The 25,664-nt window shown below is 68.1% G+C and overlaps 11 protein-coding genes across 11 annotated transcripts in view; 6 read left to right on the forward strand and 5 right to left on the reverse strand.

Moving 5' to 3' along the window:
- Positions 1-95: 95 nt before the first annotated feature.
- Positions 96-1,521, reverse strand: RHOBADRAFT_66229 (uncharacterized protein). Its single transcript, XM_018418900.1, has 7 exons — positions 1,408-1,521; positions 1,000-1,017; positions 698-847; positions 565-606; positions 418-496; positions 321-346; positions 96-216 (listed from the first exon to the last, which is right to left on the reverse strand). The coding sequence occupies exons 1-7, from the start codon at positions 1,475-1,477 to the stop codon at positions 194-196; spliced, it is 408 nt and encodes a 135-aa protein (XP_018272627.1). The 5' UTR covers positions 1,478-1,521; the 3' UTR covers positions 96-193.
- Positions 1,522-1,841: 320 nt separating this feature from the next.
- RHOBADRAFT_66230 (uncharacterized protein) lies at positions 1,842-3,783 on the reverse strand. Its single transcript, XM_018418901.1, has 8 exons — positions 3,729-3,783; positions 3,569-3,613; positions 3,445-3,505; positions 3,046-3,331; positions 2,589-2,970; positions 2,295-2,511; positions 2,102-2,215; positions 1,842-2,042 (listed from the first exon to the last, which is right to left on the reverse strand). Exons 1-8 carry the CDS (start codon positions 3,733-3,735, stop codon positions 2,009-2,011), a joined length of 1,146 nt encoding a protein of 381 aa, XP_018272628.1. The 5' UTR covers positions 3,736-3,783; the 3' UTR covers positions 1,842-2,008.
- A 137-nt stretch (positions 3,784-3,920) lies between these two features.
- On the reverse strand, positions 3,921-6,544 carry RHOBADRAFT_52569 (uncharacterized protein). Its single transcript, XM_018416405.1, has 5 exons — positions 6,524-6,544; positions 6,301-6,422; positions 4,755-6,221; positions 4,199-4,667; positions 3,921-4,117 (listed from the first exon to the last, which is right to left on the reverse strand). Coding segments are annotated over exons 1-5 (2,178 nt in total). The 5' UTR covers positions 6,525-6,544; the 3' UTR covers positions 3,921-3,998.
- A 406-nt stretch (positions 6,545-6,950) lies between these two features.
- RHOBADRAFT_42923 (uncharacterized protein) lies at positions 6,951-7,727 on the forward strand (the record flags this gene model as incomplete). Its single annotated transcript, XM_018414135.1, has 2 exons — positions 6,951-7,268; positions 7,353-7,727. The coding sequence occupies 2 exons, from the start codon at positions 6,951-6,953 to the stop codon at positions 7,725-7,727; spliced, it is 693 nt and encodes a 230-aa protein (XP_018272630.1).
- Positions 7,728-8,070: 343 nt separating this feature from the next.
- Positions 8,071-11,332, forward strand: RHOBADRAFT_52570 (uncharacterized protein; the record flags this gene model as incomplete). The annotated part of the gene is made up of 5 exons (XM_018416406.1): positions 8,071-9,276; positions 9,348-9,493; positions 9,580-9,793; positions 9,878-9,980; positions 10,083-11,332. The coding sequence occupies 5 exons, from the start codon at positions 8,071-8,073 to the stop codon at positions 11,180-11,182; spliced, it is 2,769 nt and encodes a 922-aa protein (XP_018272631.1). The 3' UTR covers positions 11,183-11,332.
- A 138-nt stretch (positions 11,333-11,470) lies between these two features.
- On the forward strand, positions 11,471-13,378 carry RHOBADRAFT_52571 (uncharacterized protein; the record flags this gene model as incomplete). The annotated part of the gene is made up of 2 exons (XM_018416407.1): positions 11,471-11,862; positions 11,929-13,378. 2 exons carry the CDS (start codon positions 11,471-11,473, stop codon positions 13,376-13,378), a joined length of 1,842 nt encoding a protein of 613 aa, XP_018272632.1.
- Positions 13,379-13,581: 203 nt separating this feature from the next.
- Positions 13,582-17,153, forward strand: RHOBADRAFT_52572 (uncharacterized protein; the record flags this gene model as incomplete). Its single annotated transcript, XM_018416408.1, has 8 exons — positions 13,582-13,659; positions 13,744-13,971; positions 14,102-14,543; positions 14,601-16,166; positions 16,246-16,430; positions 16,522-16,623; positions 16,691-16,957; positions 17,044-17,153. The coding sequence occupies 8 exons, from the start codon at positions 13,582-13,584 to the stop codon at positions 17,083-17,085; spliced, it is 2,910 nt and encodes a 969-aa protein (XP_018272633.1). The 3' UTR covers positions 17,086-17,153.
- Positions 17,154-17,218: 65 nt separating this feature from the next.
- RHOBADRAFT_64774 (uncharacterized protein) lies at positions 17,219-20,204 on the reverse strand. The gene is made up of 6 exons (XM_018418578.1): positions 19,953-20,204; positions 19,576-19,837; positions 19,359-19,468; positions 18,261-19,286; positions 17,835-18,139; positions 17,219-17,757 (listed from the first exon to the last, which is right to left on the reverse strand). Exons 1-6 carry the CDS (start codon positions 20,171-20,173, stop codon positions 17,462-17,464), a joined length of 2,220 nt encoding a protein of 739 aa, XP_018272634.1. The 5' UTR covers positions 20,174-20,204; the 3' UTR covers positions 17,219-17,461.
- A 794-nt stretch (positions 20,205-20,998) lies between these two features.
- RHOBADRAFT_25664 (uncharacterized protein) lies at positions 20,999-22,528 on the forward strand. The gene is made up of 6 exons (XM_018412704.1): positions 20,999-21,179; positions 21,261-21,513; positions 21,577-21,698; positions 21,764-21,844; positions 21,966-22,193; positions 22,271-22,528. Exons 1-6 carry the CDS (start codon positions 21,071-21,073, stop codon positions 22,429-22,431), a joined length of 954 nt encoding a protein of 317 aa, XP_018272635.1. The 5' UTR covers positions 20,999-21,070; the 3' UTR covers positions 22,432-22,528.
- A 108-nt stretch (positions 22,529-22,636) lies between these two features.
- Positions 22,637-23,487, reverse strand: RHOBADRAFT_66233 (uncharacterized protein; the record flags this gene model as incomplete). The annotated part of the gene is made up of 5 exons (XM_018418902.1): positions 22,637-22,810; positions 22,878-22,993; positions 23,081-23,143; positions 23,211-23,261; positions 23,326-23,487. Coding segments are annotated over 5 exons (498 nt in total), but the record flags the coding sequence as incomplete, so codon positions are not given.
- Positions 23,488-25,285: 1,798 nt separating this feature from the next.
- Positions 25,286-25,664, forward strand: part of RHOBADRAFT_25668 (uncharacterized protein) — a 1,966-nt gene continuing 1,587 nt past the window's right edge. The window contains exons 1-2 of the mRNA XM_018412705.1: positions 25,286-25,447; positions 25,520-25,625. Of these exons, the coding sequence (XP_018272637.1) occupies positions 25,299-25,447; positions 25,520-25,625 (255 nt within the window). The 5' untranslated portion in view covers positions 25,286-25,298. The remainder of the gene's footprint in view (positions 25,448-25,519; positions 25,626-25,664) is intronic.

Below are 25,664 nucleotides of genomic sequence, written 5' to 3' on the forward strand. Positions count from 1 at the left end.
CTCCTCCTCTTTCTCCTCGACAGCTTTCGTCCTCGTCGACGAGCGGCTCGTTCAGCTGCCCTCTCGCCCTCTCTCCATTGCGTCAGAGCCGTCCTGCCGAGTCGCAAGGGAGGAACTGCTTCGATTTCAGGTCGTGGTCGGAGGAGTGGCGAGGCGGCAGGCGGAGAGGGTCGGTGCACGAGCGCGTGACGCTCTAGGCCGTCTCCTGCTGGTCGGCTGCGAACGAGGAAGACAGAGTCAGGACATGAATCTGTGCTGGATCCAGCGCTGCACCCTGCGCCCACGCTGCTGGACAGGTGAGCTTCGAGAGAGCGACTCACCGCCCTCGACGGCCTTGACGCCGGCCCTGCGACGGACGCGACCGAGACACTGTCAGTGACTGATCGTCGACGTCTGACAGCGAGAGCAGGGACGCACCAGCGGTCCTTGACGAAGAGCTCGGCGCCGTACGGCACGCTCTTGAACGAGCTGCCGAGCGAGGCGGTCTGGACGGCCACTGCGGCGAGACGAAAAGGACGAGGGTCAGGCCGAGCTACGCTAGAGGGAGAGGGGGAAGAGACGTACTCGAGTCCCCAAAGACCGACGAGTTGTGCGCAAAGGGCGAGCCTGCATGGACGAGGAAACTGGGTTAGTCACGTCCTGTCCGGCTGCCGTGCTCGTCGCCCCGATTCGAAACGTCGAGTGAGAGTGAACGCACCACAACCAGTGCAGAAGATGCGCGTCACCTCGTTGCCCGAGGCGGCCTTGGACGTGTACTTCCCAATCTTGCCCGTGATCTCGACGTCCGACTCCTTGGCGAGGATGTTGCTCGAGTTGGACGTGCCGCTCGTCTGCTGGCAGTCGGTGCCTGTTCGCAAAGTGGAAAGGAAAGGGTCAGTCGGTGCCCAAAGGTCCTGCTCGGTCCGCGAGGAGCGGCGACCCGATCCTTCGAGACGGCGAGCGGCACGAGGACCGAGAGCCGCAAGTCGTGCGAGAGGTGTGGGCGGAAAAGGGACTCACAGTGGCACTTGATCTGCTCTGCGAATGGGGAAAGAGAGAGAGAGTCAGTGCCGCGGCGAGGAGGATCTCGAGGACGTGAAGGTCGCGAGCCGGCGGCATCGAGCAGGACTGGGCGCCGGTGCCTCGAGCCGCGCAGCCCGCACACAGGGCCACTCAGGAGTGCCCGGGCAGGGCTCGTAGGTCCCGCCCTCTGTCGCCATGCCGTCGGCCTGCGACCCGCTGTCCTGGCCCCCCGACCTCGCTCCCCGCCTGCACGAGGGCGCGCTGGCCGCCGTGCAGCATCTGCCCCTCCTTGAAGGACCGCTGCGGTGCACGTCTGGCCCGCCGAGAGCGTCTGGCCCTCGCCCTCTGCTCCTCCATCCCCACAGCTGATGACGCGGATCGAGACGAGGGAGGCGAGGGACGCACTGTCGGCCTTGGGTCCGTTGACGGTGATCTCACTCGCGCCGCAAAGGCAGGTACCGCTGTAGGTAGACATCTTGTGCTGGTTGAGGTGTGGGAGGAGGAGGAGGAGAGAGAGCGAGGCCGAGTGGGGAATCGGCGGCGACGATGCCACTCAAGGGCGAGTCCACCCGGGGCGGACTTATGAACGAAGCGGGGACAACCGAGCGTCCGTTTGTCAAGGGCGCACGAGTGCGCGGGCTTGCGAGCTCCTCGCTCGGACCTCGGGCGACGAAGCTCGGGTTGCGAAGGTCGGCTTCTCTCGAAGAGAGGCTCTCTTTGCTGCCATGCGTAGGCAGTCGGGCGAAGCCGACACGGCTTTGCAGATGTACGCGCCCGAAAGCGCGACAGGAAGAAGCTCGCCCGCGACAGACGTGAGCTCGCACGACGAGAGGCACAAGAGGCGGGAAAACGGCGAGCGTTGCACGACCGCATGCATTCTACGCAAGGACTGCACATGTAAGACCCGGATACTGACGATTTGAGGAGGGGAGAGAGACGAATGGATGAGGGGGATGTAGGACACTGTCCGTGGGAGGTGGGAGGAACGGGAGGAGGGCGCCTGGCTCTACGCCTGGTTCTCGTAACCCTTGGGGTTGTTGCTGCGGGAGGTGGATAGGTCAGTGCGAGGTCCTGGAGGGCGAGAGGAGGGGGGACGCACGACTGCCAGTTCCACTGGTCGCGGCACATGGCCTCGAGGTCGCGCTTGGCCTTGAACTCGAGCTCCTTCTCGGCGAGCGCAGGGTCGGCCGTCAACTCGGGAACGTCACCAGTGCTGCACGAGGGACGAGCGGGAAGCCGTCAGGATCCGTCGAGCGAGGAGAGGCGGTCGAAGCGGGAAGGAGGGGACGCACCGGCGACCGACAATCTCGGTCTTGTACTTGAAGCCCGACGCCTTCTGCATGGCGTCGACCATGTTGAGGACCGACATGCCCTTGCCCTTGCCGAGGTTGTACGCCTTGTACTTGCCGCCCGACGAGCCGAAGCCGGCCGCCTGGCCCTGCGCTGCGTAGATCTCGTCGCGAGGAAGGGCGGCGAGGGCGAGGACGTGGCCCTCGGCGAGGTCCATGACTGCGTGAAGGAGGAACGAGTCAATGACCGGACACTGCGAGTCGGCGGCGAGCGAGCGCTGCGAGAGGACGACGCACTGTGGATGTAGTCGCGGACGCAGGTGCCGTCAGGCGTGTCGTAGTCGTTGCCAAAGATCTTGAGGCCCTCGGGGAACTTGCCGACAGCCATCTGGGCGAGGAGCGGGAGGAGGTTGCCCGGGCGACCGCGCGGGTCCTCGCCAATCTGGCCCGACGGGTGCGCGCCGGCCGGGTTGAAGTAGCGGAGCGAGATGGCGCGCCACTTGTCCGGCGCCGAGTCGCACACGTCCTTGATGATGAGCTCGGACATGAACTTGGTGCGGCCGTAGCACGACTCGGGCTGGAGCGGCGACGACTCGGGGATGGGGCACTGGGGCGGCGCGCCGTACACGGTCGCCGACGACGAGTAGACGAGGTTGTACACCTTGTACTTGTCCATCACCTGTTGGCGGCGTAAGACAGTGTGCATCAGGTCGCTGTGCGCGTCGCTGCGAGACCGAGAGAGAGAGGGACGCACGTCGAGGAGGTTGATCGTCGCCGTGATGTTGTTCTCGTAGTACTTGATCGGGATCTCGCCCGACTCGCCAACGGCCTTGAGCGCAGCGACGTGGATGACGCCCCAGATGCCGCCCTTGCCCTCGTAGTCCTTGAAGATCTGGTCAATCTCGCTCTTGATCGAGATGTCGCCGCGGTAGCACTTGATCTCGAGCGCCTTCTTGTCCTCGTCCGACGCGCCGGCGGGGAGAGCATCCTGCGCGATCTTGGTCACGCGCTCGAGCGCGGTCGGGAACGAGTTGTGGAAGCTGCGGGCGGAGTCGGGACGCGTACCGAACGAGGTCAGCGAGCTCTGGCCTCTGCAGGTCTGCGCGCCCGCTCAGGATGTCCCACGCAGACGAGGAGGAGGACGGGGACGCACTTGTCGATGGTGACGACCGAGTACTTGCCAGAGAGCAGGCAGCACAAGGCGATGTGGGAGCCTGCGAACGCGGAACGGTCAGGACGCTCCTCGCGGGCATGCGAGGACAGAGACGAGGACGCACCGATGTAGCCGGCAGCGCCAGTGATGAGGACGGTCTTGCGAGGAGCTGCGAGCGAGAGAGAGCGAGCATGTGGGAGGGGGCGGGGGGAAGGAGAGGGAGGAGAGGGTCAGTACGTGCGAGGCGGCAACGCTGCTCGCGCCAGAGTGAGGGGAACACGCACAGGCCATGTCGTCCGTCTGATTCCGTGAGCTGTACCGGAGCAAGCGCGAGAGGGTGAGGAGGAAGAGCCAGACGCGTCCGGCCGGACCTCGTCCTCCTCCTCGCGGCGCGCATGTGCGACCTCAGCCTGCAGGCGCCGGTCGCGCTTGAAAGTCGCGCAGCATCTCTCGCGACCGACTCTGATAGCGAACCAGGAAATCTAAACACAGCTTGTTGGCAGTCGCTCCCCTCGCCTCCTCGCCGCCTCGCAGCTACAGCTCCTCCAGCGACTCTAGATCGCCTTGAGGTTTTCTGCCGTCGCCTCCCGCTCTGCGACCTCGAGCGCCTGCTTGACCGCGAGGTGACTCCTCGCCTGCTTGAGCCAGTCGGACGCGAGCGCCTTGGGCCATCCTGCGCGTGCGAGTCGACGGTCGTCAGTGGCTGCTCAACGGCGACGAGGGACAGGGAGGAGAGAGAGAGAGAGCGACGCACCAGAGAGCGAGTTGGCCTCACGCGCCGCCAAGTCGAGGTCCTTGTTGGCGAGCCAGAACTTGACGCGCGCGACGGTGCTGACGACGTCCTCGCCGTCGGCCCAACCCTCCTTCTCGAACAGGGCCAACGAGCCGACGACGCTCGTCATGTACGCGACGGGTCCGCCGTGCTCGGGCAGGAGCGACACCTTCTTGAGCTGCGGCGCGACCGACGACGTGAAGCGGGCGGCGAGGGCCGGGAACGACGAGACGCCGGTCGACGCGACCTCGGCCGGGATGGTCGACAGGGCGAGCGACAGGAGCGAGTCGGACGGCGACGGCTTGTCGTCCGACGACGACGAGGTCGGGACGGCGGCGAGGCGCTGCAGCGTCGCGAGCTCGGCGGCGAACGGCGCGCCCGACTCGACCTTGTGCTCGAGCGCCTTGACGGCCGTGAAGATCTTGCGCGCACGGACAGCCTCGCCGAGAGCCTGCGTGCGTAGAGCCATAGGGGCGCGTCAGTACGGTGACAGAGGGAAATCGCGAGAGAGTACGAGAAGGAGAGAAGGGGGACGCACATCCTCGTTCTCGCGAGCAACCTTCTCGAGCTTGCGGACGCCCGACTCGAGCTCCTCGAGCTTGGCGAGCCTGCCGCCGCGCTCCTGCTCGACGCGCGTCTTGACCTCGCTGACCCACCGGCGCTGGAGCTCGATGCCCTGCTGGATGACCTCCTCCTTGAGGCGCTGGTTGATGAGCTCCTGCTGGGTCGCCAGCTCGGTGTCGAGCTTGTCCTTGTACGCCTTGACGAGGCGCTCGCGCTCGTCGTCGAACGCGCGCTTCCAATCCTCCTCCTGCGTGTCGAGGCGCTCGACGAGGTCCTTCTCGGCCTTGACGAGCATGCCCGAGTACTTGGACGCTTGCTCCTTGAGCTGCGCCTGGAGCTTGTCCTCCTCCTGCTTCTTGATGCCCTCGATGCGCGCCGCGAGGCTCTCGATGTCCTTCTGCGCGCCGCTCAGGACCGTCGTCGCCGACGCCGACGCGACGCCGTCGTCGTGCTTCTCGACGTACTGCGCGAGGCTGTCGATCGTCGCCGCGAGCTGGCCGAGGACGGGCTCGGACACGGTGACGTCCTTGAGCGCCGGGGCGACGAGGGGAAGGGGAGGCGGAGGGGGCGACACGGGCTTGAGCTCGCCCTTGGGCGCCGGCGCCGCACGAGGGAGCTCGTACCCGGGCGCGGGCTCGAAGCCGATCGGGAGCGGCGGGCCCTGGTAGACCTCGTTCGAGGCGCGCTTGGGCGGGATGGGCGTCGCGTCGAGCTCGCGCGGGCGCTGGGCGTAGACGGGCAGGGTCGACGCGGGCTCGTCGACGACGCGCGGGGCCGAGGCCGGGGCGGCAGCCGACGCATCGTCGGACGCCGAGTGGACGGCGTGCGAGACGGCGGCGGGAGCGGCGTGGGCGACGTCCTTTGCGGCGTGGATGGCCTGCTTGGCCTTGTCCTCGACGACGCCCTCGGCCTTGACGGCGACCTGCTTGACCTCGCTCGCGCGCGCCTTAGCCGCCTCGACGATGTCGGTCACCTTGCCCTTGGCGGCGCCCTCAACCTTCTTGGCCTCGGCGGCAAGGCGCTCCTTGATCTCGAGGCGCGCCGTCTCCGGGTCGGTCGGCTCGGGCTTCTTGACCTTCCAGCCCTCGGCGCGGGCGCGCGACTCGGCCCAACGGGTGAGCTCGGTCTCCTTGCCCGGGCCCTTGGGGGAGCCCGGCGCCGAGGCATTGGGCGCGCCCTTTGCGCGCGAGACCTGGAGCTCGTCGAGGAGGTCGCCGAGCTGCTCGCCGCCGGGGACGGTCTCGACGAGGAAGTCGCGGTACCGGAGCGAGAAGTAGCCGAGGGGGACCGACACGCCGTAGAAGGCGACGGTGAGGAGGATGAGAGGCGACAGAATGCGGCGGGTGATCGACTTGCGGGCTTTGGGAGGAGGCGGCGGCGGGAGGGAGCTGGAGCCGCCAGGCGCCGGGAAGACGTTGCTTTTGGTCGGTGCGGTGGCGAACTGGAGGACGAGGGACGAGACGGGTCAGCGAGGCGACAGGGGGAGGAGGCGAGACGGGGTGGGGGAGACGAGGACGGACCCGACGAGTCGCGAGCTGCGAGGACCGAGTCGAGACAGTCGACGTGACCGAGTTGAGGCCCGAGGAGCGCACTCCTGCGCGTTGCGCGGCGAGAGCGCGAGTCGGCAGCGTTCGGGAGAGCACTGGGAGGAGGAGGACGGGGCGAGGGGTAGAGGCGCAGGTCAGTCGCTGACGCTTGTTCGACGGGTCTGGCGGCTCTGATGAAGGACTGCGAGGGACTCACTGGCTCGTCTGGGTGCCGGAAGGAGGCGGGTGATGAGGCGAAAGTCGTCGTCGTCGTCGACCTCCTCCTCGGCCGCTTCTTGCACTCGACCTCGTCACTCGCCGCACGCGCTGCCCGTCTAGCGACCGCGATGTTTGCGCGCAAAGCTCAAGCCGCACCACGCGACCTGTCGAGCTCCCCGGCCGTCCCTCCACCCCGTACATCTGCGTCGCTCCAGCTCGCTCGCCTCGCGCTTCCCTGGCTCGAGTGCCGATGGCTCGAGCTACTCGATGCGTAGCTCAGCCTTCTCGTCAAACTCGAACTCGAGCCGAAAAGGCGCGACTGTCTCCTGAACGACGCCGAGTCCGTCCGCGGACTTGCCGGTCCGCTCGTACTCGAGCGGCTACTCGCCTCTCGCTCTGCGTTCGCTTCTCGCTCTTCTCTCAAGATGCGCCCTGCCTCGCACGAGCTTCGACAAGACGCGCCAGCCGACCGCCCACCCTCGGCGCTCCAGTTCGAGGCCGCGGTCCGAGCCGCCGCCGGCCGAGTTCGCGCGGCACTGGCGAGGGTAGCGCCGGAGCACGACGAGGTGGCGCGCGACTCAAAGGGTCGCGTCGACTGGTGGGAGGGCGACCTGCTCGGCGAGGCCGTCGTGCGCGAGTACGCCGAGCTGCCACGTTCGTGGCAGAAGAAGCAGGTCCTCGACAACCTGAACGCGGCCGCCGAGCACATGGCACACACTGCACAGCTTGGTGTCGTTCAGCCGGTGCGTCTGCGTTTCTCTCTTTCTCCCCTACACGGGCACGCCCACTGACTCGAGCCTTGCGCCCGACCGCGTCTCCTCGCACAGCCCGCCCGCATCGACATCTTCCACACGCACTCGCTCGCGCACCCGCCTCTTTGGCTCGAACCTCTCGTCCCTGCCGCGTCGCTCCCCCGGCCGCCCCGCGTCCACGCCCTCAGGGGCTCGTCGCAGCCGCCGCGAGCCCCGCTCCCGCGGCCCCTCTCCGACGCGCTGCGCGTCCGCGGTCCCGACGAGCAGCGCGAGTACCTCGAGCAGCGCGAGCGCGATTCTGACGAGGAGGACCCGGGCGTCGGCGCGTCGCGGTCGGGCTCGCCCAGGCCGACGTACGAGCTTGGCGGTCGTCGACTCGACCGGCGCATCGGGCTCAGGACGGCGGCGCGGTACGGCATCGACCCGGCGGCGTTTGCGCGTGGGTACTAGCGCAGCAGAGGAGACGGCGAGGTCGGCGGGCAATGAGAAGGAGACGCGGTCGACGTCGTGCACGAGCCGCCAAGGGCGTTTTGCGACGGCGAGAGAGCGAGGCTCGACGAGCGTTGCCCGACTCGAGACGAGAGAGCTTGTGCGTGCTTGCGACTGAGCGAGAGCGAGAACGCGGCCGTCGCTCGCTCGAGCTTGCACACGTGCAACGACGAAGGCGAGAGACTCAGGGGAGGGAGAGCTTGGCTTGGGGCGCGGCGACAGAGTGCCTCCCTCTCGCTCCTCCTCACCGCCCGCCGCCTCGCTGGCTTCGAGTCGAGCGCCTGCGTGTCTGCCACCGCACCGCATGGCCGCCTACGCCACCACCGCGCCCGGCCTCGACGACCCGTCGCCCGTCGTCGAACGATCGCTCCCTCGGCATCACACGTCGTCACAGCCAGCCCACGGCGAAGCCCAGTTCTACTCGACCACGACTGCTCCCGTCAGGGACCGCGACCACGAGCGCGCCGCCCCAGCCGACCCGCGCTCGAGCAAGGGCTCGACCCCATCGTCGCCCGGATCGAGTGGCAGCGTCCTCGACCGGGGCAGGCCTCAAGCCCCGCACCAGTCGCGCCAGCAGCAGCAGCAGCGCCCGTCGAGCTTCTTTGGCGTCGAGGCCGAGGCGGGTCAGCACGACGCGCTCGCTCAGGGCGGAGCTCTCGGCGCTCCTCCCTTGGCGCCGGCGGTGCAAGGCGCGGCCGCCAGGGGCAGGGCTGTCGACGGCGGGCAAGGCGCACCTGTCGGGCCGACCAACAGCTCTTTCCGCGTCGACACGGCCATCCCCCGCGAGCAGCAGGGCGTCGACGGCCTCGCGACGGCAACCAACCCGCAGCCCTTGAGCCAAGCCGACGGTCACGCCGCTCGCCGCTCGTCCTTCTACGGCCTCGATGCCGCCCGACCGTCGCCTGTACCTGCCGGCGTCGTCGCCGCCAACGCGTCGCGCGAGGGCAGCTCGCCCGGGCGGGACACGCCCTCGACGACCTCGCACCACAACCCGTCGTCCGGCTCCGGGTCGGGCTCGTACTCGTCGGACGTGCACCCGCACCCGCGCATGCGCTACTCGAACGCGCCCTACGCGACCAGTCGCTCGGCGTCCCTGTACGGCGCCGGCTCGGGCGAGGGCGGCGAGGGTGGGTCGGTCCCGCCGCCGCCGGCCCAGCTCCTCGACCAGAGCCACCTCCGTGTCGGCAGCATGGCGTCGCTCCTGTCGCACGACAAGACGCTCGAGCTGTACCGCCAGAACGCCAAGAAGACGAACGACCCCGACATCCAGTACGAGTTCGCGACCTTCACGATGGACGTCGTCGCCGACCTCGAGCAGTCGACGCTCATGGCGCGCGCCGCTCGAGGCGAGGACGCGCCGCCGTTGCCGCAGGAGGCCGAGGCGCGCCAAAAGCAGCAGGCGCTCGTCGCCGAGAGCATCGCGCTCCTGAACCGCCTCGCGACCAGGGGCCACGTCCCGAGCTGCTACTTCCTCGCCGACTGCTACACCCAGGGCATCGGCACGAGCAAGGTGCGCCTCTCTTCTTCTCCTTCCTGCGTCTCTCTCGGCCCGAGCGCGTCCTGACTTTCGCTCTCGTGCAGGGCAAGCGCGACTACGACAAGGCGTTCCCGCTCTTCCACACGGCGGGCAAGCACGGTCATGCCGCCGGCTCGTTCCGCACGGCGCAGTGCCTCGAGCACGGCTGGGGCACGCGCAAGGACTGGAGCAAGGCCGTCTCGTTCTACCGGTGCGTCCCTCCCTCCTCCACGTCATCCTCCTGTCCGGCCCCTCGTCGACTCCCCCTGACGCTCCCCTCCTCCTCCTCCACCACAGCCGCGCAGCCGTCCTGTCGCACACGGGCGCCATGCACCGCCTCGGGCTCGCCGAGCTCAACGGCGAGCTCGGCCTCTCGAAGCGCGCCAAGGACGGCGTTCAGTGGCTCACGCGCGCCGCCGAGCTCGCCGACCAGGTCGACCCGCCGCAGCCGCAGAGCCTTCACGAGCTCGCTGTCCTTCATGAGCAAGGCATCGACAACGTCGTCTTCCAGGTGCGCCCTCTCTCTCTCTCTCTCCTTCTGTACCCGGTCGGGCCCGACCGAGCATGACTGACCTCCTCGGCGCCTCACCTGCAGGACGAGGACTACGCGGCCGAGCTTCTCGCACGTGCAGCCGAGTTGCAGTACGCGCCGTCGGCCTACAAGCTCGGCGAGTGCTACGAGTACGGCAAGATGGGCTGTCCGCAGGACGCCGCGCTCAGCATCCACTACTACAGCGCGTCCCCTCATTCCCTCTCTCTCTCGACCGCGATGGCGTGACTGACTCGCTCGCGACCTACAGACATCGCCGCTCAGCAGAACCACGCCGCCGCCTGCTTCGCCCTCACGGCCTGGTACCTCGTCGGCTCGCCCGGGATCCTGCCCCAGTCCGACACCGAGGCGTACCTGTGGGCCAAGAAGGCGGCCGAGCAGGGCCTCGCCAAAGCCGAGTACGCCGTCGGCTACTTCAGCGAGGTCGGCATCGGCACGTACCGCGACGAGCGCGACGCGCTCGAGTGGTTCCGCCGCGCGGCGTCGCACGGCGACAAGCGCGCCATGGACCGCCTGCGCCTCGCCGGCCAGCCTCTGCCGCCCGTCGTCGGCCCCGACGCCGCCTCGCAGCCGCAGCGCCGGCCGTCGCCGGTCCACGGCGGCGTCCACGGCGGCGCGAGGCCGGGCCTGCCGTCGACCGAGTCGCACATGAGCGGCCTGCACCTGCCCGCCAAGACGCGCCGCCTGTCGTCGTCGCGCATCCTGCTCCGCAAGGAGAACGCGTCGTCGTCGGGCGGCGCGGCCGGCAGCCTCGGCTCGAAGAAGAAGTCGGCGCTCAACCTGTCGGCGAGCGGCGGCGCGTTCGGCGGTGAGCTCCGCACCCGCACGACGAGCGCAGGTGCGCTCCCGGCGGCGGACCGCAAGGCCAAGGGCAAGGAGAAGGCCCTGCCCGACATGCCGTCGCTGCCGCCGCCGAACGGGCACCCGCACGGCCAGGGCATGCCGCCCATGACGCGTCAGCGCAGCTACTCGCAGCCCGAGGCCGTCATGCAGCCGATGCGCCCGCTCGACTACAACCTGCGCCCGCTGCCGGCCGGCGCCGGCGCGCCGCAGCCTCTCGCCGTCGGCGGCCCGGGCGCGCACTCGCCGCTCGCGCTCGGCGGCGCGACGAACGCGCTCCAGCCGCCCTACGTCGGCGAGTACGGCGGTCACGATGCCGGCGTCGGCGTCGGGAGCCCGGCCAGGCGCGCGCCGCCGTCGGCGGGCCAGGTGCGCATGCCGGCGCGTCAGGGTCCGACCGACTCGCCGCAGCTCGGCAGCGACGAGGTCGAGCGCAAGAAGCAGGAGCGTGACAAGGTGCTGCAGCGGAGGAAGAACGCCGGCGAGGACAAGGACTGCGTCGTCATGTGAGGGCGGATCGCGCGGCGTCGTCGTCGTCGACGAGGAGGGGAGAGTCAGACGGACACTGCATTCGCTTCTCGGGACAGACACTCTTCCGCCTTTCTCGCGCATCGCTGTATAGACGGAGCTCGCTGCATTACCACGTTCCTTGGTCCAGTCCCGACGAGCTTTGCGAGAGATGTCACCGCGTCGACCCGCGTCGTCGTCCGACTCACTCTCGCGCTCCTCGTCCACTCTCTCGCTCGCCTGCTGTACACTGGCTGGCACCAGAGCCACTCGCGAGCCGCACACCCGCCCATGTCGGCGTCGGCGGCACCGGGCGCCATCCCGTCCGTCCTCGCCCATCCTCCAACCTTCGCTCCCGCGCCCTCGCCCGCACCCACCGCCCCTCTGGGGCAAGTGCGCTGCTCGCAGTGCAAGAAGGACAAGCCGCTCGACGAGTACCCGCTGCGGCTCATCAACCTCAAGCCGTACCAGGTCTGCAACGCCCACGCGTGGTACTGGACCGCCGCCAAGCAGCACTCGCAGTGGGCACCAGCACGGTACACGGCGTTCCACCACGTGTGCGACGAGGTCCTCATGGGCGGGCCGAGCGCGCAGGGCAAGTGGCTCGTCGAGGGCGCGTTCGAGGATCGCTCGAGGTTCGTCGAGCAGGTCGCCGCAGCGGGCAACTGGACGGCCCAAGAACTGTGCGTCGTCCGTCTCTTCTGGAACCACAGGAGCGTCACGCTCATTCAAACACCCTCCCGGAACAGCATGACCCGCCCGACAAAGGCCAAGGGCGACGCCATTCCTTCGCCGACCTGGGTCTACTCGCTCTCGCCGGCGAGCACTTCGACTGCGCCTGCGCCAGAGCTCCTCAAGCTCCAGCTGTGGCACCACGCGGCGGCGAGTGCCTTCACGATCACGCTCAAGTCGGACGATGCGGCGCAAGAGCCGGGACCCTGGGCCAAGAAGGGTCGCGTCCGGCGTTCGGTGGCCCAGCAGGCGCCGAGCGTCCCGCGAGCGGCGCTCACGCTCCCGCAGCCACCATCGTCGTCCGCTTCGACGACGGCCTCGCCCGGTGCAGCTCTCGGCTCGACCGCCGCCACGCCGCCCGAGGACCGCAACCGCCAGCTCGCCACGTTCGCGGCTTTGGCCGACGCCGCCGGCGCCGCCGCCCGCGACCGCGACCGCGAGCAGATGCCGCCGCCGCCCGTCCCGTCTGCGCGACCGGCCAAGAGGGCGCGGCGTGTCGAGCCGCAGCTCGTCTCGCCGACACCGACCTCGCTCGGCTCGAGCGGGCTCATCACGCCGTTCTCGGCGGCGCACGCCGAGTGGTCGCACTTCCTGTCGTTCCCGACTCTCGTCCAGCAGCCCCAGAACGCGAGTGCGCCGCCAGCCCAGCAGCCGCAGCAAGCTCAGCAGCGCGACTTTCCCCTCGACCCTCTCCTCCTCTCGTCCCTCGTCCAGCCCTCGCCCTCGTCAACCTCCATCCGCCACGCTCCCGCCGCACCCTCGCCGGCGCACAACTCTCGCCCTTTGTCGCTTGCCGAGCTCCTTTCCTCGGCCATCTTCGAGCCCCCCATCATCGACCTCCCGCCTCGACCGCCACCGACGCACCATGTGCGCGCGCACTCGCATGCCCCGGCCCCACGTTCGGGCCGCGAGTTCGACGCCGCAGTCGCCGACGCGCTCGGAGCGACGCCCGACGCGCTCGACGGCGACGAATCGGGCGAGGGCGACTCGGACGACGAGGGTCGGGGCTACTACGAGGACTCGATCCCGGACGAGTCGTCGGCCGACGACGACGAGGAGGAGGAGGAGGGAGCCGAGGGAGCGGGCGACGGCGCAGACGGCGCGAGCGTGTCGAGCTTCTTCGAGTCGTCGGCCGAGGAGACCGACTACGGCTCGGACGACGAGAATGCGCTCAGCGACGACGAGGGCGAGGACAACTGGCTCGAGGGCTTTGCGGCGCAGCAGATGGGGCTCGGGCCGCGTCGAGGCGCCGAGCGTGGGCGGCAGGGCGCGTCCGAGGAGGACGAAGGCGACGACGAGCTGAGCGAGGGCGAGGGGCGCGTCGCGCAGCCTGCGCGGCCGACTCGTGCGTCGACGGCGGCGAGGAGGCGCGGTACACAGCAGGGTACGACGGCTGCCGGTGCGGCGGTGGACGAGGACGAGGTGGACGAGCTGGACAGTCCGTCGTCCGGCGGCGACGAGCGGTAGTTGGAGAGCGGGGGCGCAACTCTGTGTAGCTTTCGTTCCTCTGCCACGACCGACGATGTGCTTTGCCGTGCCTCTCGTGAGCGAACGAGGCGGTGCGCGAGCGAGGCGGTGCAGAACTCGAGGGGAGGGTCCGCAGCTCCGAGTTGCGTCCGGCCTCGCCCCCCTTCGCCGCCTCGCTCTCTGTCATCTCTGCCATTGTCGACATGGCGCCTTCAAGCGGGGCACAGCGACGACGGCACCAGCTGTACCTCGCCATCGCCGTCGTGTGCGTCCTGCACCTCGTGTGCTGGCGAGCCGCGACCCCACTTCGCTCGCTCGCCGCCTCGAGGCGACCGCAACACGCCGCCCACCTCGCACGCCGCCAGGCCGCCCTGAGCCCCAACGATCCACCAGCAGGCGACGACGGCGGCGCCCTCATCGACTGGCTCGCCCTGTGGGAGCAGGCCCGCCCCGGAGGACCGCGAGCCGCCCTGTTCGCCGTCATGGTCCTGTGGCTCACCTTCCTGTTCGCGTTCGTCGGCATCTGCGCCTCCGAGTTCTTCTGCCCCAACCTGAGCCACATCGCGAGCCGGCTCGGCCTGAGCGAGAGCGTCGTACGTCCTCCCCCTCCTCTCCTCCCCCCTTCCTCCGTGCCGGCGTCTCTCGCGCACAAGGACATTCGCGAACGGGAAAGCAGTCACTGACTCTCCTGATTCCTGTCATCGCTGCGCGCGACGCTCACAGGCCGGCGTCACCTTCCTCGCCTTCTCGAACGGCAGCCCCGACGTCTTCTCGACTTTCGCCGCCCTGCGCTCCGACTCGGGCAGCCTCGCCATCGGCGAGCTCATCGGCGCAGCAAGCTTCATCGTCTCGGTCGTCGCCGGCACCATGGCCCTCATCACGCCGTTCCGCGTCTCGAAGCGCACCTTCCTGCGCGACGTCGGCTTCTTCACCCTCGCCGTGTGCATCACGCTCGGCATCCTGTGGGACAGCCACATCCACCTGTGGGAGGCCCTCCTCATGGTCGCCCTCTACTTCGTCTACGTCCTCGTCGTCGCCGTCGGCACGTGGTGGGAGAGCCGCCAGGAGGACAAGCGCAGGAGGATGCGCGACGCGAGGAGCGAGTACGGCGACGACGACGTCGACGTGCTCGCAGGAGGTGACGTCGAGTGGGACGTTCCGCCAGGTGCGTCCTCTGGCCCTCTCGACGACTGCCAGACGGGCCCTGACAGCTCGTGCGCAGGCCGGTCCCGTCCGACATCCGGCGCCTCGACCCCTCGCTCGACCCATTCCCTCTCGAACGGCGCCGCGTCGCCCACCTACTCGTCCAACACCATCGTCTACCATCCTTCCGCCGCCACCCCGCCCGCATCTCCTTCCCTCGCCCGCTCTCGAGCCCATTCCGTCGCCTCGCTCACCTCGAGTCGACCTCCTCCGACCCCTCTTCTCGGCGCCCGCCGGCGGTCCCGCTCCGTCCGCCCTTCCCTCCTCGGCGCCATCGAGTTCCGCGACGTCGTCAACTCGCTCTCGTCGGACCGCTCGAGCGCCGCCAACGTGCTCGCCGTCTTTGGCGGCGCGCACCAGCACCACGCGCACTCGCACGACGCCCTCGAGGAGGTCGAGCACGAGCACGAGTACGCTCGCACCGAGTCGACGAGCCGGCTCGAGATGGGCCTCGGCTTTGGCGGCGGGCGGGAGGGGCAGGGCCGGCGCAGGGCTCTGAGCCAGCCGGGAAGGCCGGGCGCGCTCACGCTCGGCGAGGGCGACGACGTGCTCGCCGAGGGCGTCTTGCGCGAGGCCGAGGACCGCAGGCGAGGGCGGGTACCGCTCGGGAGCCGGCAGTCGAGCTGGACCGGGTCGGCTCGGAGCGACGGGTCGGACGCAGGGTCGGTGCACGCGCGACGAGCGCCGAACGGGCTCATCGACCTGTCGGACGGCGTCGACGACCCGTGGAAGGGCGCCCGCTCGCCCATGGTCGACCACGACGGCCGCGCCATCAAGCGCGTGCCGAGCATCCTCCTCACGACCGACAGCGGGTCCGACACGATCCTCGCCGACCCTCCCTCGCCCTCGCCCGCATCCATCGCCTCTCGACACCCTCCCCGCAAGGACCACTTCCTGCACGCCATCCGCTGCGCCCTCTTCCCCTCGCTCCAGTCGTTCCGCTCCAAGTCGATCGTCGGCAAGTGTACCGCCCTCCTCTGCGTCCCAGCCCTCCTCGTCCTCAACCTCACGCTCCCCGTCGTCGAGGAGCCGAGCGACGACACGACGGCGTCGTGGCACGAGGAGAAGTACGTCTCGACGCCCGGGTCGGGCGTCCAGGTCGAGAGCCGGCACGTCGACGCGCCCTCGTCTGACGAGGACGACGACGAGCACGTCGACGCCGACGTCTACGTCGACGAGCGCAACGCGTACGACCGCATCGGCCAGGCGCTGCACTCGCCCGCCGTCGCGCACCCGCCAGGGCGCACCGACTCGCCGGCGCACCGGCTCCAGCACGTGCGCGCCGCGGCGGCCGAGGCCGAGTCGCCGCACGGCGCGTGGGCCGAGGTCGCGACGCCGCCGCTCGGCGTGGTCGACCGCCCGGCGTCGCCGATGGACTACTTCCGCGTCGTCAACTCGAGCGAGGCGAGCCAGGTCGGGCGGGTCGGGTCGGACGAGGACGAGGGACGGGATCTCGTGCTCGGCGATGGAGGCGGCGAGGTGAGCGAGGAGGAGCGAGAATGGCGCGCGCAAGAGGCGGTCACAAGGTGCTTGACGGCGCTGCAGTGCGCGCTCGGACCCGTTTTCTGCGTCTCGGCCCTTCTCGGTGCGTCCCTGCTCCTCTTCTTCGACGATCTTTCCTCTGGACCATGCACTCACTCACCACGTTACACGCACGCCCGCAGCCGAGGACATGAGCTGGTGGCACCCCGTCGTCGCGCTCGCCGCCGGCGGCGTCTTCTCGCTCCTCGCCTTCCGGTACTTCGACAGCTCGCGGCATCCCGGCCGCATTATCCTGTGCTTCCTCGGCTTCCTCATCGCTATGGTCTGGATCCTCATGATCGTCAACGAGGTCGTCGGCGTCCTGCAGGTGCGTCGTTCGTCCTCCCTCGGCCCACCTTTCGACCTCGGCGCCTACTCGAAGATGAACCTGCCCTGACGCAGCTTGTCCTCTCTCGCAGACTCTCGGGCACATCTTCGGCATCTCGGACGCCATCCTCGGTCTCACCATCTTCGCCATGGGCAACTCGCTCGGCGACCTCGTCGCCAACGCCACCGTCGCTGTGCGTCCTCGTCTCGCCTTTCCTCCTCTTCTGTCGCCTTATTACTGACTCTTTTCGTCGCCCACAGCGCATGGGCTACCCGGCCATGGCCATCGCCGCCTGCTTCGGCGGGCCCATGCTCAACATTCTCCTCGGCGTCGGGCTCTCGGGCACCTACATGATCCTGTTCGACCCTTCTCATCGTGGCCAGCAGCTCTACATCGAGATGAACACGACGCTGCTCGTCTCGGGCGTCGGCCTGTTCGCCATCCTCGTCGGTACCCTCATCGTCGTGCCGCTCAACTCGTACCGCATGAGCAAGCGGGTCGGTGCGACCCTCATTTTGGCCTACCTCGTGCGTCTCTCCTCCTCGACCTCGTCTCTCTCTTTCCTCGAGGACGACGCACTGACCTGGAGGAGCCCTTCCTCTCGCACCCACAGGTCGTGTTGACTACGAACGTCTGCGTCGAGATCTTTTCGTAAAGTTCTCTCTGTCCGTCTTAGCGGTGCTGTCCCACTCTCCTCGCAATGTACCACACTCTCGCATCGGGCAACCTCGAGAGACGACGAGAGAGAGTGTCCATTGCGCCACCGACCGAGCGAGGGCGACGAAATGTCTCCGAGAGCGCGTGCACGGACCCGGTCTCGACAAGTCTAGGGATCGAGAGGAGAGTGCTCGGCCAAGGAAAGAGATGAGGTTTGCGAGGATGGCGAGAGGAGCGGCTATATGCTGGAGACGAAGGAGGGAGAGTATGAACGAGTGCGAGTGAGGAAGGGAGAGAGGAGGGAAAGTGGGAGGGGCTCGAGGCAGAGGACGGGAGATTACGACGAGAGGGGTATAGGGTACGTCGAAGGAGGCTCAGGCGAGGACGACCAAGGTGCCGAGAGCGACGAGGAGCGTCGCGAGCGTCGAGACGGGCGACAAGCTCGTGGCTGCGCTCGTGCCGTCCGACTTGGTCGCGGCGTTCGACGTCCCGGTCGTGGACGGCGAGCCCGATGCGGTCGAGCTCGAGCGCGCCGCAGAGCTCGACGACGACGACGACGACGACGACGACTGAGCAGCGGCGTCCTGGGTCGACGAGGCCGAGCCGCCCTCGCCTCGAGGGGTCGTGAGAAGGAGGTCGTAGGCGCGCTCGGCGATGCCGTAGACGGGAGCTGCGTGGATGCGACAGCCAGTCAATCGTTGTACAACGGCGAGACCGACAGAGAGGGAGAGAAAGAGAGAGGCGTACCGGTAGCGTGTGCCGAGAGCGAGATCGGGATGATGGACGCGTCGACGATGCGCAGGTTCGAGATGCCGTACACGCGCAGGCTCGTGTCGACGACGCCGCCGAACGACTCGGGCATCTGGGAGCAGCTCGACGCCGGGTGGTACTCGGTCGAGACGACCTTGCGGATCCAGGCCTCCCACTCCTCGTCGGTCGAGACGGCGTCGCCCGGCGAGAGCTCGTTGAGGACGTACTCGGAGAAGGGCGGCGTCTGCGACACGGTGCGCGCGTACTTGAACGCCTGGCGGAGGACCTGGACGTCGCCCGGGCTGCAGAAGAGAGAGAGAGGGTGCGGGAAGAAGGAGAGGGGGCGAGGACGAGGACGGCGAAGAATCGGTGAGCTCGACGCTCTCCTCTGCGACCCTGAAGAAGAAGAACGAGCAGACGCACTGCGTGAGGTAGCCGGCGTCGACCATGGGCTTGTCGAACGTGCTCGTCGAGTTGATCTTGACCGAGCCGCGCGACAGAGGGTGCTGGATAGCCGCCTGGATCTGGACCGTGACGGCGCCCGGGTAACCGCCGTAGCTGCCCGTGTTGGACAAAAGGATCTCGGCTTGTCCGACGGCAGAAGGGTAGACGTCGCGAAGCTCGGCAGAGTAGGTCGCGTCGTAGCCGGCCTGGACGGCCGAGTTGGTCGAGTACGCCTGGACCTGCGCCGTCTTGTTCGCCTCGAGCTCGTCCATGAACGTCTGGGCCGCGTCGTTGCCGAAGAGCGTCGTGAGGTTGATGTAGGCGACGGCGTCGTTCGGGCTCGTGTACAGCGAGTTGGCGTCGCCGGCCTTCCACAGGGCGAGCTGCTCGGCGGCGTACGTCGCGTTGGCCTCGACAGGGTCGCCCGAGAAGGGGAACGACGTGTTGAGCGTGATGGCGCCCGACAGGTGGTCGGCGAGGTGCATGCCGACACCGGGAAGGTCCTTGACGACCGTGATGCCGAGGCCCTCGAGCAGGTCCGACGGGCCGACGCCCGACACCTGGAGGAGCTGGGGCGAGCCGATGACGCCCGTCGAGAGGACGACCTCCTGCGACGCCGAGACGGTGAACGTCTCGTTGCCGGCGCCGGCCGAGAACTCGACGCCGGTCGCGGTCGTGCCGTCGAAAACGATCTTGGTGGCCTGGTGGCCCGTCAGAACGACGAGGTTGGTGCCGTAGTTGACCAGGTAGCCGTTGGCGCTGTAGCTGCGCGTCCAGTTTGACGGGTTGATGGCCGACGTCGCGATGAAGGCGCCAAAGTTCTCGCCGCCGGCGGGATCGCGCGTGTCGACGCCGAGCGCCGCGAACGTCGGGATCCACTCGTACGTCGAGTTGTAAAACAGGCCCGGGTACGAGTAGTGGACAGGGCCGTCCAGGCCGTGCAGGCTCTCGTCGAGGACCATCGACGCCTCCTGGATGTGGTAGTCGGACGGCGGCGTCCAGGTCCTGCGGCACAAGACGAGCGTCAGGACGGCTCGACACTGCGAGGAGGAGAAGAGAGAAATGTCGGCGACGCACTCGCTCTTCTTGAGATACGGAAAGAGCGTGTCCCAGGTCCAGACCGAGCTGTCGTTGTTGAGCGACGCCCACGAGTCCTGCTCGATCGAGCTGTGGCGGATCATGTACAGCTGCAGAGGCGAACGGCGAGGCAGGCGAGGTGTACGAGGGGAGTGGAGGACGAGCGAGTCAGTGCGGGTCCATAGAAAACGAAAGAGAGCAGAACGGGTGGACGCACCCCGTTGACCGCCGACGAGCCGCCGAGCATCTTGCCTCGTGGCCAGAAGACCTCGCGCCCGTCGAGGTTGGCCTGCGCCTCGGTCGAGTACTGCCAGTCGTAGGCCGAGTCGGCGTTGGCGATGCCGCCAAAGTAGGCCATGGCGGGCGCGAGCACCTCGTCCTCGACGGCGCTGCCGTCCGTGCCGGCCTCGATGACGGCGATCGACAGGGACGAGTTCTCGGACAGGCGAGAAGCAAGGGCGAGACCGGCCGTACCGCCACTGCGAGAGAAGAGGAGAGGGTCAGTCTCGCGTCGTGTGCGCCTCGTCCGCTCGGCTCGCCCGCTCGGCTCTCGCGAGGGGTCTTCGCAGCAGAGAGAGAGAGAGGTGGACGCACCCAACGATGACATAGTCGAACGTCTGGCCGGCGAGTTGGGCCGCGTCGGTCGTCGTCGCGCGTTTCCTCAGCCGCCAGTCACGGTCTGCACGGCGCTCCAGAGCAGTGCCGGCCACAGGTTGAGCGTTGTCGACGGCCGAAGCTTGTGCGCCGAGAGGACCGACTGCGACGGCGGCGGCCGCAGCGAGGACGCCGAGGAGGAGGTCGAGCGAGGCGACCATCGTGCGAGGAGGGTAGCCGGGTGCGACTGGCGGGTGGTCGAGAGGTGCTGGAAACGAGCGTCGACCGAGGGCGCGCAAACAAAGGCGAGTGCTGCGCGGTTGCGTGAAGGCGGCGGAAGGTCGAGGGGAGGAAGAGGGCTCGGCACGCTCGGCGGACGCGGCTGGTCCGTGTGGAGGGTGGTCGAACGAGGGGCGGTGCGGGTCGAGCGGCGGCTGCTTCGACTGGGCGTGTAGCGGATGCGAGAGCGCAGCACAGCAGGCGGGCGTGACAGCGACGACGGCTCGGTGTTCTCCTCGCCACTGCGAAGAGGACGGAGCGCACAAAACTCGCCGCAGCTCCCCCGAATCTCCATGTTTCATCTCTGCAGACGCGTCGGCGCGCGGAGACAACATGCAGATCAAGAGGTCTGTGCGGAGCCCTCGTCCCTTTCTTGGTGCGACGCTTGTGGCTCGCACTCAGCTTCTTTGCCGAGAGCGGCACCGACGTCGAGCGCGATTACTATGTAGCGAGTTCGGTAATGCCAATTGCAAGCCGGCTCTCGCCCGTGAATACAAACCGCCGTCGCTGCTCTGCTCCCTTCTCCTCCCTGTGTTCCTCGCCCGGTGCCGACCGCGCTCAGTCCACCACGAGCAGCGTGTGCTCTTCTGCGCACGCGCGGCACACTTGCGAGCTCTCGGCTGCTTTGCCCCGATCGTGCCGCGGATGACACATCGTCGTCGGCGACCGACCGCTGTGAACGGGCCGACGGGTGGTCGCACGCCTTGCGCTGCTTAGCACAGCACCTCTGCCTCTTCCTGGCCTGTGCGACGCTCCGCACTTGCTCTCTCGCCCGCACCCTCTTGCCTCGCCGTCGCTCCATCCGCGCCGCCCACCTTGTCGACCCACCTCGCCCGATCATGTCGTCCACCACCACCACGTCGGCCACGAGCGTCGACTTGCTCGCCCAGGCCGCCACCGAGTCGATCAAGGCCCCGCTGTACTATTTCGACGGCCACACGACCGACCGTGCGTCCCACTCTCCCTCTCGCCGCCGACCGACCTCAGGGCGCGCCCGCTCGCTGACCCTCCTCCTCCTCGCCCGCGCAGACAAGCAGCCGTACCAGCTCCAGTACCCTTCCCCTGGGCCGCACCTCCCCTTCACCAACGCTGTCGTGGCGACCTACCCGACCGAGATCTTCGACATCCGCCCGCTCGTCGGCACCGACCAAGCCGCGCAGATCTCTATCGAGACGACCGGCTTCGGGCTCGTGCCGGCAGAGAGCGCCAAGACGGCGATGCGCTACGACGACTGGACCGACGAGGCCAAGATCAAGAGCGTCTACTACAAGGAGGTCGAGGAGTGCGTCCTCGTCTCGCCGCCCTCTTTCGTCGGCGCGTCCTGACCTTGCGCCCTGTCCCTCAGCCTGTTCAAGAAGCAGTACGGCGCCTCGAGGGTCATCATCTTCGACCACACGATCCGCCGAGGCGAGAAGCCCGGCGAGGAGACGCCCGACACGCCGACGAGTCGCAAACCGATTCCTCGAGGTGCGTCCGGCTCCTCCTCGGCGCTCCCTGTTCGAATTTGCGCTCACTCTTTGCTTCCCTCGCAGTGCATGTCGATCAGACCCCCGAGTCGGGCAGGCGTCGGGTACTGCGTCACGGCGGCGAGGATGGCGAGAAGCTCCTTCGAGGTCCGTCTCGCTCTCCTCTCTCTCTCTCTCTTCGGTCGGCTAGACCGTGCCGACCGCTCCTTCCTGTCACCTCGGCCGGGCGATCCTTACTGACGGATCTCTCCTTCCCCCTCTGCGACAGGCCGCGCTCAGCTCATCAACACGTGGAAGCCGCTGCGCGGGCCCGTGCGCGACATGCCGCTCGCATTTGCCGACGCGCGCACGCTCGACACGGACAAGGACCTCGTGCGCGCTCGCCTCCTGTACCCGACCGAGGGCGAGTACGCGCAACCCGAGGGCGAGACGCTCACCGTCAAGCACAGCCCGAACCACAAGTGGTACTACCTGAGCGAGATGCGCCCTGACGAGGGTGCGTCCGCCTCCTTCTCTCTCTCCCTCTCTCTCGAGCTGGGTGGCGAGCAGTAACTGACATCTGGGCCTTTGCAGTTCTCCTCCTCAAATGCTGGGAGAGCCTGCCCGACGGCAAGATCGGCACGATAACCCCGCACACCGCCTTCCACGACCCGCGCTTCTTCGGCAAGGAGGGCGTCGAGCTGCGCGAGAGCATCGAGGTGCGCGCGCTCGTCTTCCACGAGGTCGACGAGTAGACGCACGATCCCTCCCCTCTCTTGTCCTTCTTCTCGCCGCGTCGCCTCCATGTCAATAGCCTGTCGTGGAACGTTTTTCGCCGCGTCGTTCGCTCTCGTCGAGCAGCTCTCGAGAGATATTTGGGCATCGTGCGAGGACTCTGCGCGACCCGGGCTTCCGAGAGATGCTCGAGAATCTCGCGAAGACTCTCCATGACCGGGCTCGCTCGGAGAAAGACTCGCATTGCGCAAGAGAGAGAGAGAAGGTACGAGTACGTAGAGGTCGGGCAGGAGCTAGACAGCCGCCGGGGCGTGTCGGTAAAAGTACGGCGGAAAAGTCGAGGGAAAGGTCGGGAGATGCGGGCTCAGTCGGTGCGGGCCTTGCTCTTTTTCGGCCCATCTGCGCGCTCGCCGACAGGTCAGCTTGAACCTGGCGGTACCGAGGGCGAGGGAAACTGGCCACGCACACTTCTTCTCGTGCTCGTCGCGGTTCTTGTCGTGCGTCGAGCCCGCCAAGTTGGACACCTTGCCGAGCGCCCAGGGCACGTTGAACGACGACGCCTTCCAGCCTTGCATGATGCCCCTGAGATGAAAGAACTGGTCAGCTTTGCGTGCCGGGCGCGCTGTCGGCGACGCAAGGGGAGGGAAGTGGGGGCGGCGGGAGACGCACCGCTGGATGCGGTCCTCGGTCTCTTCTTGCGTCAGCGCGCGCTTGTTGGTCTTGACGGATGCACTGTGGAGGTGTGGACGGTCAGCTCACGACCTGTTTCGGGGGGCGAGGGAAGGGAGAGGGGGCGCACCCGGACGAGGAGACGGCGACGCCCTTCTTCTCCATGGCCGCCTTTGCCGAGCTGTGCGCGGGTCCGGGTGAGCGACGTCCGATTCTCGAGAGGGGGCGCAGAGAGCTGGACGCACTTGATCGAGTCGTTGATGGCTGCGAGCGCGAGCTTCGCGCCGTAGCCGAGGAGCGCGAGGACGAAGAGGGTGATGACGAGCTTGAGCCACGGCTTTGGCGGGTCTTGAGCTGGGAGAGTGCTGTGCTTGTCCATCGTCGGCAGAGGCTCTGGGCGGGTAGATAGGCAAGGAGGACGAGAGAGAGGAACGAGGCGATGCACCTCGGGACGACGACAGCTGCCGGCGCACTCGACCTCGAGAGGCTCTTTCGGCTGCTCGACGCTCTGCAAAGCTCAACTCTCTGCCTGCTGGGACCAGTCGTGCACCCACATGCGCCGAGGTGGACGGAGCCGAGGCATTCTCGTCGGGTTCGCGGCGGCTCTCGCACTTGCTCGCCTCGCAGCTCTCGTGAGTGCGCAAGAAGACAGGCGACGCGAGGTACAGGATTGCAGGGACAGGCTAGAGAGGTCAGCGTACACGAGAGAGGCCTGCCCCGCTCCTCGCTCCGCCGCTCCGCCTCGAACGACGACCTCGGCCCTCCCGCGTGCCCCGTCCTTCTGACAGAACCGCCTCCCTCGCCCGAGGGCATGTCACGACCTACCGTCCCGTCCCACCCACCGTGACCTGCCGCCCGTCCCCGTAGAGAGCGAGCAGCGCCGGCGAGAGCGAGGAAAAGGGCGCTGAGATGGCCAGCGGCGAAACGCCGAGTCTGCGCGCGCACTTCGGCTCCCTGTGCGGTTGGGGCTGAGCTGCAGCTATGCAACCCGGCGCAGAGGGGAATTTGACATGGCGGCGGTGAAGGAGAAGAAGAGAGCCGCGCGCGAGCGCGAGGCGCGAGCAGAGCGCGCGCTCACACCACTCGGGAAATCGGATTCTGCTTCGAGAGGGACTACGAGATCTTCTCGGTTGCGTTACAGGTACGCTTGTGGCACTCGAGAGCGAGCCGGACGAGAGAGATCAGGCGAAACCAGCTCGGACTTCGAGCTCGACGGCGGACCGTCGCTCCTCTCGACCAACTCTCCAGCCAGCTCATCGCCCGCCAGAGCATCATGGTGCGTCCCAGTCCGCTCAAACTCTCCAGCCATGCCCCGCTGACCCGCCCCCCGTCGCCTTCTCGCAGGGCCGCCGTCAAGCCTCGAAGCAGTCGGACCCCGCCCCGCTCTCCGGAGCCAAGGCCCACCCGGGCGCACCAGAGCGCAAGGGCAAGCGCAAGCTCGCTCTCGAGGCCAAGCCCGCATCCGCACCGAGTCCGCGCGCCACCAAGAAGATCAAGAAGGCCGCCGACGGCGGCGACAAGAAGGCGGCCGCCGCGGGCGCCAACCGCAAGGGCAAAGGGCGCGCGAGTGCGGGCGGCGCGTCGGGCGCGACCAAGAACGGCAAGGGCGTCGACTGGGAGACGGACGACGAGGACGACGAGGACCTCGACAACCTCAAGGCGCAGGACGGCTTCAGCGACGACGACGACGCGATGAGCGACTCGGAGAAGCGTGGCCTCGAGCAGGCTCGTTCGTACGTCCCCTTCTCTCTGTGTGCGTGATGACCGGCTCCCGAGCAGACCCCTGACCCGCTCGCCTCGCCTACAGCGCCCTCTTCGACGACGTCGACCTGCAAGAGCCGACCGCCGGCGACGACTCGCTCGACCTGGACGAGTTCGACGTCGACCGCGAGGACGATGACGAGGACGAGGACGAGGACGAGATGGACGACGAGTTCGATGTCGAGGACGACGAGGTCGCGGGTGTCAACGGGGAGGAACAGTGCGTCTCGGCTCGCTCGCCCGATCCCGTTCCGCGCGCATTCTCTCACACTTCTTCGTCTACAGGGGCGACGCTCTTCCTCGGTTGTCCGCCAAGCGCGCAGCACGCGCCGCCGCCTACAACTCGGACGACGACGACGAGGACGACGATGAGCCCCTGCCGGCCGGCCTCGACATGCGCCGTCCCGAGCCCGAGTCGATCGAGGGCCAGGTCGACGCGACCCGCGAGGAGCTCGAGATGGGCGGCAGCGAGGACGAGGACGACGAGGACGACGAGGAGGCGCTGCAGAGCGGCAACCTCGAGGACTTGCGGCAGGTCGAGAAGCGCATGCGTACGGCGGCGAGGGTTCTGTCGCACTGGAAGGAGCTCGGCCCCGCAACTGGCAGGTGCGTCATCACCGTCCGCCCTCGTCCCTCTGCCTGTCGCCCTCACTGACACGCCCCGTCCATCCGCCGCAGGTCCCGTTCCGACCTCGTCGAGCAGCTCATCGCAGACATCTGCCAGTACCACGGCTACACGCCGTTCCTCGCCGAGAAGCTCTTTGAGATCTTCGGCGTCGAGGAGGTGGTATTTGCTCGAAGCTAGACCAGTCGCGGCCGTAAC

Source organism: Rhodotorula graminis (genome assembly GCF_001329695.1).
Source record: "Rhodotorula graminis WP1 unplaced genomic scaffold RHOBAscaffold_4, whole genome shotgun sequence".
Classification (NCBI taxonomy): domain Eukaryota; kingdom Fungi; phylum Basidiomycota; class Microbotryomycetes; order Sporidiobolales; family Sporidiobolaceae; genus Rhodotorula; species Rhodotorula graminis.

Bases quoted from the DNA above. Each gene is read 5' to 3' on its own strand.
- RHOBADRAFT_66230 (XM_018418901.1), bottom strand. The intron at 2,216-2,294 runs GTGCGTCCCCTC...TCCCTCGTGCAG, and splicing joins ACCGAGATTGTCGGTCGCCG to CACTGGTGACGTTCCCGAGT. The intron at 2,043-2,101 runs GTGCGTCCCCCC...CACCTCCCGCAG, and splicing joins GACCAGTGGAACTGGCAGTC to CAACAACCCCAAGGGTTACG.
- RHOBADRAFT_25664 (XM_018412704.1), top strand. From the start codon at position 21,071: ATGTCGTCCACCACCACCACGTCGGCCACGAGCGTCGACTTGCTCGCC. The intron at 21,180-21,260 runs GTGCGTCCCACT...TCGCCCGCGCAG, and splicing joins CGACGGCCACACGACCGACC to ACAAGCAGCCGTACCAGCTC. The intron at 21,845-21,965 runs GTCCGTCTCGCT...CCTCTGCGACAG, and splicing joins TGGCGAGAAGCTCCTTCGAG to GCCGCGCTCAGCTCATCAAC.
- RHOBADRAFT_66229 (XM_018418900.1), bottom strand. From the start codon at position 1,477: ATGTCTACCTACAGCGGTACCTGCCTTTGCGGCGCGAGTGAGATCACC. The intron at 497-564 runs GTACGTCTCTTC...GTCTCGCCGCAG, and splicing joins GTCGGTCTTTGGGGACTCGA to TGGCCGTCCAGACCGCCTCG. The intron at 217-320 runs GTGAGTCGCTCT...CCTCGTTCGCAG, and splicing joins CGTCAAGGCCGTCGAGGGCG to CCGACCAGCAGGAGACGGCC.
- RHOBADRAFT_64774 (XM_018418578.1), bottom strand. From the start codon at position 20,173: ATGGTCGCCTCGCTCGACCTCCTCCTCGGCGTCCTCGCTGCGGCCGCC. The intron at 19,287-19,358 runs GTGCGTCGCCGA...CTTGTGCCGCAG, and splicing joins CCGTATCTCAAGAAGAGCGA to GACCTGGACGCCGCCGTCCG. The intron at 18,140-18,260 runs GTGCGTCTGCTC...TCTCTTCTGCAG, and splicing joins GACGCCGGCTACCTCACGCA to CCCGGGCGACGTCCAGGTCC.
- RHOBADRAFT_52569 (XM_018416405.1), bottom strand. The intron at 4,668-4,754 runs GTGCGTCCCCCT...CTACGCACGCAG, and splicing joins TTGCTCGCGAGAACGAGGAT to GCTCTCGGCGAGGCTGTCCG. The intron at 4,118-4,198 runs GTGCGTCGCTCT...TCGCACGCGCAG, and splicing joins TGAGGCCAACTCGCTCTCTG to GATGGCCCAAGGCGCTCGCG.